We start from the raw sequence: 10,149 nt of genomic DNA, 5'->3' as shown, positions 1-10,149 counted from the left end.
CTTGCAATTCCAATTTTCTGTAATGAGATAGTGGCAAAGCCTCAGACATGTATGCTTTTGGCAAATTGTATTCTACTTTCCTGTTTGTTGTGCTCTGGTGAGAGAAGATTTGATCGCTGTGGTGCTTATTGTCACTTCCAGGTTTGGAGGCTACCGGTCAATGTTTATGAAGGTGTGTCAGGTTTTTGCTTTGCGAGAGTCTTTATATGTATGCTGATTGCTTTGGAACTTATTGTACACATTTGCAAACATTCCCATACTTTCTACTCGTATTCAGTATATTTATATATATATAGATATATTATATGTGTATACTTCAGCTCAGATATTTTATGTATATTCGGATTTCTCATGTATCCAATTTATTACTTAATACAGTTTATTTTGTATGAAAAAAGTAACATTCCAGATTTTATGCTAAAAATTATCGGTGCATAATCTCTCCTTTATTTGCTTTTTTTTCTCATATTTTGCCTTGAGGTTGAAAAGATGAGTGGAAAAAATTGTGATGCTTTCTCTTTTTTTAATGCAATCTTGCTCTGCGCCGTGGCTGCGTCCATGACTTGTGCTCATGACAATCTCTCAGTGTAGGTACATCAAAACTTCGCCCGTCCCCCAGCCACAATCTTCTCCTGTGAGCTATGCATTGCTTTTAAGCTCTCAGAGCAGTCTCTTCCTCTGTGGTGAAGACCATTTTATGCCAGAGTGGCATAACAATTGAGGGGCTAGAGCAAATGATTCTATCTACAACAAAAAGATTGTGCATAGGGAATGTTTTGACTTACAGCTGGCAATAAGATGTTTGCGTGAGACTCAATTAAGAGACTGATTGTCGTATAATGATTATTACTAAATATATTCTCATGAATGATATGTCAGTGCAATCTTTGTTGAAAACTTTTGCTGTGGTTGTGAGAGGCTTCATGTTGAACAATGGGAGTAGTTACCTTTTATTTTGTTTTTTTACAGTTCGTTTCTATTCGTGTACTAATTGCATCTTGCAGTCCTTTCAAAGCCGAAAGGAATGTTGTGTTATGTGAGAGGTTAGTGGTATTAGATACTTTGGTGCTTTTGAAAAAGAAAACAAACTACAGTACCCCTTTCAATGTTTAAAAATGAAAAGAAAAACAAACCCTTCCTTGGAAGTACTTGTTTCTTCTGTTCTAGTAACTTGTGTGTAAAACGTTTTATAGCATATGCATGAAAGAGTCTGTTGGTCTACCAGGCAAAGAATGTGGTGAAGTTTATTATGCTGTATTGTTAAAGAGCTGGAGTATGAGACACCACCCAGGTGGGTGGCTATGGTGGTAAAGAGAACACTTTTTTCTGCTGTGGATTAGCCCCAGCTTGTTTTTGTGAAGTATTACACACAGTTTTTTGCTGGAAAACATAAAGTTTGAATTTAGCATAAAATTGTTAAAGGCGGTAATTTTTCAACTCTTGATCTTTATCTTCTCAACACCAAACATTACATTCTACTAAAATATATTGGCACTGCTGCAAGAAAAATGAGTAACTGCAATGTCTAAAAATTTTTTATTAAAAAAAACAACTAAACCTGTACTGTAAAGCAGGTGGCATGATGGAGTCACTTTGTTTTCTTGTGACAAGGTCAACATATTTGTATTTTTTTGCACTTTGGCTCTGAGCTGCTAGACACTCAAACTGAAGAAGTCTTTGTGGTAATATTGGTATGGGCTATGGTGGATTGTGGTAAAAGCTTAAAACTTCTTTTGTAAATTTTTTTATGGGACCTGTAAATGTAATGTTTTAGAAGTTCTTGAAAGATTTGAATTTTAAAGGGTTGTAAGACATGTGAAAAATCTAGACCTCTTTTTGCAAAATGTTCTCAAAATACATCGTTTTAATTTTATAACTATGATCATATATGAGTGTGTATGTGATTTGTAAAATGTTTATTCTGACGTGTATGAGGGTCTATCAGTTTCAAGACTTCTGATGTATGCCTGGTACGTAGAGGAACACTGGACATCTGTTTGGAACAGTTGTAAGATCAGACAAAAATCAGTGTCTTGTACTAGTCATTGCTGTTGTGTTGTGATGTCATTTGTAAATTAAATGATGACTCAAATTGTCCCAACTGAAGATGGGAACACTTGTTACTAAAGTTTTTTTCAAAGTCAGTGACCAAAGAATTAAAAGCATTGAAAAAAAAAATATATACATATCTTCTCATTCAACGACCATTTATTAGTAATTTTCTATTCTTTAAGAGCTTTGTTGAGCTAGTGCTGATTTCAGTGCTTTGATGATTTGATACTGTTCTTTATTGCCTGCTCTGTGGTGTAATAGGTCAATTTTTTTCATGTTCTAATTTTTGGCTCTTCAGAGTTCTTGAAATTTACCTTTAATGGATGTTGTTTAAAATTGAAATTGAAAATCCTTTTCGATGTACTCTTGTGCATTGGGCATACTTTAGCCACCTACCTTGTATCCTCGTTCCACTATATGCTTGAACATGGAGACCCCATACTTTTTACAGCATTAAACGCTATATTATTATGAAAAGCGTGTTGTCAATCCTGTGTTGAGGATGTGAAATAGGAAGTGCTTCATTTCATTTAGTAGTTGTAGGACATAAAGTCATTGTTTTATTGGTTTGTTTTCTTTGTAAATGATGTACATGTAAGTAGAGAAGAGTTTCGTAGTTAGGATTAGATGTTATGCAAGTGTACGTCATCACTGTCCTACTCTAACCATGTGTCTGCCAAATTTTGTCATCCCCTTTTTATTTGGTCGTAGATTATGTTATTCATAATCGTAATTACAGTTAGTAATCTGTACTGTGGTATGTAAAGAAAAAATCGAAAAAAAGCTTTACTCACAAGTTTTAGAAATTTCAATTGATAATATTGATAAGAAGTAAATAACTTTTTTTCTAAAAATCAGTGTTCATGCACATACATGGTAACTGGCGCTCATATGACCTTATGCAGTTGCGAGCGCCATAAAACCTCTACTAAAACTAATACATGGTAAGACTCAGACATTGACGATATCTTTATTCATAGTAGTAGGTAGGGCACACATGTGACATATCTTTCTGTCTGGTGTGTGTTCTGTTTACAGAATTCTACACTTGGCATTCAAGGCACAGGTGGATATTTATGCTTGTTTTTGAAAGTTTATAGCCAAAATAGTTGATTTGTTCGTGTTAGTAGTTTTTAGGAATCCTAAAATAACTTTTTTATTTTGATGTGTACGTTTGTGTGGGCATGTATTACCTGTTTGTTTTTGTGCAAGTGTTTGATGTATGTGTAGAAAGGGCAAGAAAAAGAGATGGAAAGATACATGAGGAGGGAGGGGGAGAGAGAGGGGGGAGAGGTAGAGAGAGAGAAAGGAAGAGAGAGAGATACAGAGAGAGGGGAGCGGGAGAGAGAGAGAGGGAGAGAGAGATGAGAGATAGAGAATGGGAGAGGGAAAGGGAGAGAGAGAGCGAGAGAGAGAGAGAGAGAGAAAGAGAGAGAGAGAGAGAGAGCACTTGTTCAATAAATCATACTATCGTCACAAAGCCCAAAGTCAACAAATTTATCCTGGTGTGACATTGCAAGCCTGGTCGGTGGACTGTGTACCAAGTCATGTTGTGTTCAAACAAAGCTTGTGACTAAATTGGTTGTTTTTAGAGAAGAAAATTACTTGTTGTCAATCTGTACTGTCAGTTCTTCATGGGTTTTTGTTCCATTGTGAGGGGCATGTTTATACTGCAATCTAAAAAGAGATGTGTGCTTCTCCCATAACCAAGATTTAGATATTTTTGCTAAGGTCTTTCGCATTTTTTTTTCCAAGATAACATTGAACTGGCATTTCATGATTGAAAAAAAAAATACCATCTTTGCATAATGAGTCATATTTACTTTATGCAGCAAAAGACTAATATGGATGATGCAATAAACTTTTTCACATTGACTCCCCTGTTTTCAATTGAACTGTCAGTTTTTGTGACTTGTGTGCTGTTGTGATCAGCAAGTTGTAGGCCTGCTATCGATCGGATCTGGCAGGCAGGCTCAAAGCAGCTTGTCTCCTAAATAATTTATGTTGTATGGGCGGGGGTGTAAAATATCAACAGTTACAAATATAAGGTTTTAACTTCTATTTGAATAAGACTAGCACAGTACTTCTACTGTTTATAAGATTAAGTGCTGTTTTTTCATCGCTTTGTCTGCAATTTTCTGTCAAATTTTCATCGTCCTTATCTCTACTTCTTCTTTTCTTGATACGTTACTCTCTAATCTTCGGCACTTATAACACTTGTTTGTATTTGTATTGCAAGTGCCGTGAAACTCTTATTTAACCCTATCCATACGTCGTGTTTTACTATCTATCCATATGACGTGGGGAACTCTGTGCTACCACTTTCCAAAGAGAAAATTTACTCGTTAATCGGATCGTATGCTTTACCTAGCAATCTGTTTAATGATTGTTTTTAGAAATACTGAAAGTTTCAAAGAGGTCTTCGCACTAGAAGTATTCTAAAATGTAAAGAATACAACCCCAGGGGTACAAAATGACCCCAGAGCGTACGGATAGGGTTATATAATAAAAAAAAGACTGCAATCGGCATTTTGTGGCACATATTACATTTTCTTCACAGACCATGTCAATGTGTGCTGTCATCATAGATTGTAGAATCTTGTCCAATCTGCAACACAAGCGCTGGTCTATGATGGGGATGGTTCTGGTCCAACCTCCTGTAGGGGCGTTATAGATCAAGACTTGGTTGGAGAGATGTCACTGCTCTCCACCCACGTGGCTCATTCCTATTAGAAATGGTCATTAAAAATGTATAATCTCGCCGTGGCCCCCCCCCCTCCCCTTTTTGCAGTAACCGTAAGTGTTGAACGGGGTGTTATATATTTATAACAACCATATCTTTACATACCATCCCTTACTACTGGGATACAATAAATAAAAATCAAGCTCCCTCTGTAGGGGCACCCCCCCCCCCCCGCCCCGCTTGGTTGGTACTTTCTGACACCACGACGTTAAGACGTTGGCGTCTCTGGATGGCATCTTTCCTATTTACAATGTCTTCTGTTCAGCTCCCTTCAGTGCCGATCTATCGTCTCCAACGAAAACGAGACTCAGGAACCGAAGAGTGTGTCGCCCTACCTTTGAAATGGCCTATGTGACCCCCGCCCCCTCAAACACACACGCACAGAAATGCACGCACGCACGCACACACACACACACACACACACACACACACACACACACACACACACAAACACACACAGACGAACCTTGTAAGTCCAGCACTGTGACTTAGCTGCGTGTTGGAATTCCGTCTAGGCGAGCCTGGTTCAAACCCCAAACAGGCTTTTCTCAAACTGCGTCGAAAGGAGCGCTAGGTTTATTTCTCTCACATAAAATGAGTAATTGCATAGCCGTGTTCCCCCTTCCTGGAGAAATTTTGAACAAAAAATACTCAGAGTATTTCTGGAATTTTAAGGTAAACTTTTGTTTATTTTCGTTTGAAAACAAATAATTTTATCACAGAATCGCAAAATGTGCACAAATGATGGACACTTGTCTTCGGGTTGTGACTTAAAAATTGTAAGGTAAAGAAAAACTATTTTTAAAAAGAAAACGTAGAGAAATATAATATTCATCTTCATCCCGGTTCTGAACATAAATTCTGTTTTTGGTAAGGGCTTAGTCAATGTTAACAGAAAAACGAAAAATATGGACGGAAGTTTTCACAATAAAAGATACAAATCGATAAAACGCACAATGCAAGTATTACAGTGAAAATGAAAGTCCGTACTTCTAGGGGTTATAATTCACATTCTGCTCTGCGTTCATGTCTCCATTGTCTTTCTTTCAAAAGGAGAGCCAGTTTATTTCAGCTTACCTGTCTGTATACGATAGCAAAGAAACACTCAACAATAATAGTAAAACGACAATATACTTTAAAAAATACAGATTAACTGTTGGACAATACCTCCTGTATGAAAATGTAATGGTGTGGAGACTAAGCAATGGTTGAGAGTGAAGAAGAATGAACGGTTGAGGAGGGATGAAGAGAATGACAAAAAGATTTCAGACGAGTGAATAAAAAAAATAAAGATCTGATGAATTCATAGATAGACTGCCTGCTGGCTGGGTTGAGATGAATTTAAGCTCACGTTTGGATAGCACAACAACAACTACTTTTCGCAAAGCTGGGGGGGGTAGAGATACATTATTAAATAGACAGATTGATGTACAGGGAAACGGTGGAATGGAAGGGTAGATCCATGGGGAATGGATGAGCTCTGGGATTAGTCAATGAAATTATTTACCAATTAATTATTGACTCAAAGTGTGGCAGAGAATCGGAACGTTTCGACGTACACGTCAATAGCTCTGTTAGAAGCAATCTAGCCATATTGAGCACAAAATCATTTCATTCATACAGGAATATAAGGAGCAAAGACAAGATTTGAAGAGTAGACATATTATAATATAGTAGTGTTATGTTATGACAGTTAATTTAATGAAAAGACATCATTGCTGATGCGAGCCTTTCATGTTACATCGATTATCACGCCTTTGCATCAAACTAATTACCATATCATCGCACTTCAAGTATTATAATATCTATTGTATACTATAAACCCTTTAAAAAAGCTCAAACAAAGGTAAAGGCGCGAGCAGATAATCTAAAGTGATAGCGACAACAAGACACGTCTTTCTTTTTGACAAAGAGACTCAGTATACCACATCTTCAACCGAAATCAGTATGAAACAAAGGCAAAGTGAAATCGGGCTCTATAACAACTAATTATCGTCCATAGTAACATATTTATGGGCGTTCGTTCGTTGAGCGGTCGTAGGACTACACTCTTGTCATATCTACGCCATATTAAACATATATGATACACGTATACATAATACATGTATTATGTGCAAAGCCAAAAAAATGAAACGTTGGGAGATATTTCTTCTATGCCTCAACAGCGCAGGTGGTCTCACAACAAAAAACTACCCTCCAGGTCCTTTAAGACAATGTATCTTTATCAATGTCAAGAATAAAATTAATGATACAAACTAGGCGAGGTTCGTTATGAGTATTTCAGTTACTTGCAAATGGGCATGAAGGCTCTTAAAAAAAATTGGCTAGCTTTTCCCGAAAAACTCACAGGTCATCTTTTAATTATTGGCAGTTCATTACAATTACAAGATGGTTCATTTTTATTTTCAAAATGTTTTCGGTGGTCTCCGTGCAATATGGTCGCCACCAACAAATTTGTTTCATTTCTCAAATAGAAATTCTCTTAAAATAAGCTCTGTTCATACTTTTGTATACAAGAAACGTAATTCCTTTGTAAAAGTATACAAGGTGCAAGAACAATAATATATTATATAGAAGACGTCACTATTCTTTACAGTATCCCAAAAGGAGGATTAAATAATTTTAATTTTAATCTGCCTTATACTCTTTACTATTATCTGTTTCGAGAAGGCCTTTAAAACTCCAGGGTATCATATTTACAATTCTCCTTAAGGAAGTGAATAAAATTAATTGTTGCAGGCTGAACTTTCTCTTCTCTCAAATTCCCAGTTCACGCATCACATTCAGCGTTAAACCTGAAACGGCATGATCGATCAGAAAAAATATTCGAATGAAAGCAAGAACATTTCATGTAAAAGAAACACCAATGTAACAAATTATGTCAATATTAGTTACGTATGTCATTCTCCCTCGAATGGGGAGGGGGGAATTGCAAGCAAAAAAAATGCGATTCTACACGCTTCGCTTTCGTTTCTCAAAACTATAATTATAATATACGTCAAACGTCAGAAATGGTTTATTTTAGCGTCCAACAACAACGATGGCGGGGGGTAACAACATTTCTCAAGCGAATTCAAACTTCCAAACTGTGTAGAGAGCATGGTCTAAAATTTTTAAAAAAAAAGTTTCTTTGTGAAACACTAAAGAAACACGCTGCTATGTGTTTGAAATTTGATTTCTCACAAACGTCTGTTTGGCATCCAAAATAATAATTTAAAAAATGTTTGTCCGCTCAGCCACATTATAGCATTCTATAGCCTTGTAGACGAGGAGCAAGCCTCTTCCCACACCGACGTCAGATGGATGATGGATGGGATGGAGCTTATTTTAGAGTGCCATTGACCCAAATCTTCAAGATGGTGAATATTATATCTTGAAACTGGTTAGTCATAATAAACAGTGGCTGACGTCAACATCGTTTCGGAACCAAGCACTGAGGCACATCAAACCTTGTTTTTTTTCTTCAAGCAATTGGCTTTTTACAGACCTTCAGTATTTGCTAATCAGGTAGTGCAAGGTCAGAATAGACCCCCTCCCCTCATTTTTCCAATTTGTAAAAGGTATTACATTGTATGAACCCCCCCCCCCAACAATAAACAAATAAGAAAACAACGATAAATAAACATTTCAACCTCTTTTCTGGTATTCAGAAAGAGTAGAACAAGCGGAAAGGCCGATTACCATGTCAGCAGTATAAAAATAACCGTTAGACGTAAATAAAGTTGTAATACGCAATAGAAGAATAATATGTTTTTCAACAACAAGAAATCCATTAGGCTCACACGCGTTGCGAGGACAGCTATAATATATGTGGCACAGTAGACTGACGCTACCGTAAGGAGTAGAGTTAAATTTTGAAGACATTCACTCATGTACATGTAGATCTATTTACTATTTGTGTCGGAGTCGGTATGGATTTACAGACATCTTGAAACCAGGATTATGCAGTGCATCAGTACGTTGCCACCTTCCGAGGGAAATGAATCGAGTATAAATTTTGGTTTGCTTAGCCCCGTTTGGCTCAGCAAAATGAAATTAGCTGTAAATTCAGACCGAAATGAAATGGTGGATCTAGCTTTCGAAAAGATGCATCTATAGCACATGACGAGTAGGCTACATAATGCTAGTTGTCTATTGTAATGAGCATGCCCAGTTTGTTTACTTCCAGACAAAAAAGTAGATGACTACGCTACTTCCCTTGCAGGGCAACGATGTGTACAAACAGATTGTTTGAAAGAGTGGTGGTCTTCAGTTGACCAATCTAAAAAGAGGTGCAAGATGCCTGTCCTGTTATGGTAAAAAGCTACCATAAAAAGCAGTCACGTATCCAAAATAAAGGTTCTCATATGGACAGAACATACTCTGCACGCTAATAGGTTAGTTTGTATTGATACTTTAAAAATATTCTTGGATGCAGTTCGGTAACATTATTGTTGTGAGAAAGTTTGTATTGAATCTTTATATCCCTGTGATTTCAACAATTTAAACAACCTCTTCTGCCAATTAGTGCTGGTGTTTGTAATCAAAGAGCAAAGCTGCCTCGAAAAATCAGTCATCTGCATCTTTGTCCAGGATCCCCAACTTCTGTCCAATCCATCTGGCTTTAGCAAGGATCTCGTCCTGCATAAGCGAGAAGCACATGGACAAGATAGCCATCCCGAAGAGAACGTAGACAGAGCCCAGCAGAAGTTGCGCCTGCGCCTGGGGGTTCTCGAAGTCTGTGCCCGGAACTACGTCACCGAATCCGATGGTGCTGAGCGTGATGAAGCAGAAGTAAGCCGACTGCAGCCAGTCCCAGCCCTCCCAGAGGCCGAAGAGAACGGCGCCGCCGAAAATGTAGCCGCCGATAACTATCATGGTGATGGTGAGGGGCACTGTGATCTTCTTCTCATCCAAATCGTCTTCGTCTTCGCTGTCGCTGTCGTCGTCCAGAATGACTGGGTCGTTCTTCTTCACATCCAGGGGTACTATCTTCACCTGGTGATGTAATAATGATAATAATAATAATGATAATAATAATGGTAATTAAAAAAAAATAAAAAAATAAAAAAATAATAATGATAATAATGATGATGATAATACCATAATATGAATATCTTCTGAATGTAGTTTATGCAATGTCTTGTCAAAGATCCGTAGCTACTCCAGGCCAGCCTCATTCATTGTTCCTCATATCTAACAATCCATAAAAAATAACCTTTCAATTTGTCAAAAGCAATAGCCTAATTGAAGTCTTGTGTGCAAACCTTTAGCAATAATAACACGGTGGTTCTTTCATTCTGTCTCACTGTCTCTGTGATTCTCTGTCTCTCACACACTGTCGGTTCACCACCTCTATCCCCGACTCTCTCTCT

At 37.4% G+C, this 10,149-nt stretch overlaps 1 protein-coding gene across 3 annotated transcripts in view; it reads right to left on the bottom strand.

Annotated features, from left to right (window-relative positions):
- Positions 1-8,430: 8,430 nt before the first annotated feature.
- LOC101850404 (potassium channel subfamily K member 2) overlaps positions 8,431-10,149 on the bottom strand; it is a 25,274-nt gene continuing 23,555 nt past the window's right edge. For all 3 annotated transcript variants that reach the window (XM_013080352.2, XM_005094462.3, XM_005094463.3), the window contains exon 7: positions 8,431-9,772. In XM_013080352.2, the coding sequence (XP_012935806.1) occupies positions 9,344-9,772 (429 nt within the window). In that variant the 3' untranslated portion in view covers positions 8,431-9,343. The remainder of the gene's footprint in view (positions 9,773-10,149) is intronic.

Source organism: Aplysia californica, unplaced genomic scaffold (genome assembly GCF_000002075.1).
Source record: "Aplysia californica isolate F4 #8 unplaced genomic scaffold, AplCal3.0 scaffold00082, whole genome shotgun sequence".
Classification (NCBI taxonomy): Eukaryota; Metazoa; Mollusca; class Gastropoda; order Aplysiida; family Aplysiidae; genus Aplysia; species Aplysia californica.
The sequence above is the reverse complement of the archived record's forward strand: the minus strand, read 5'-3'. Positions and strand labels throughout refer to the sequence as shown.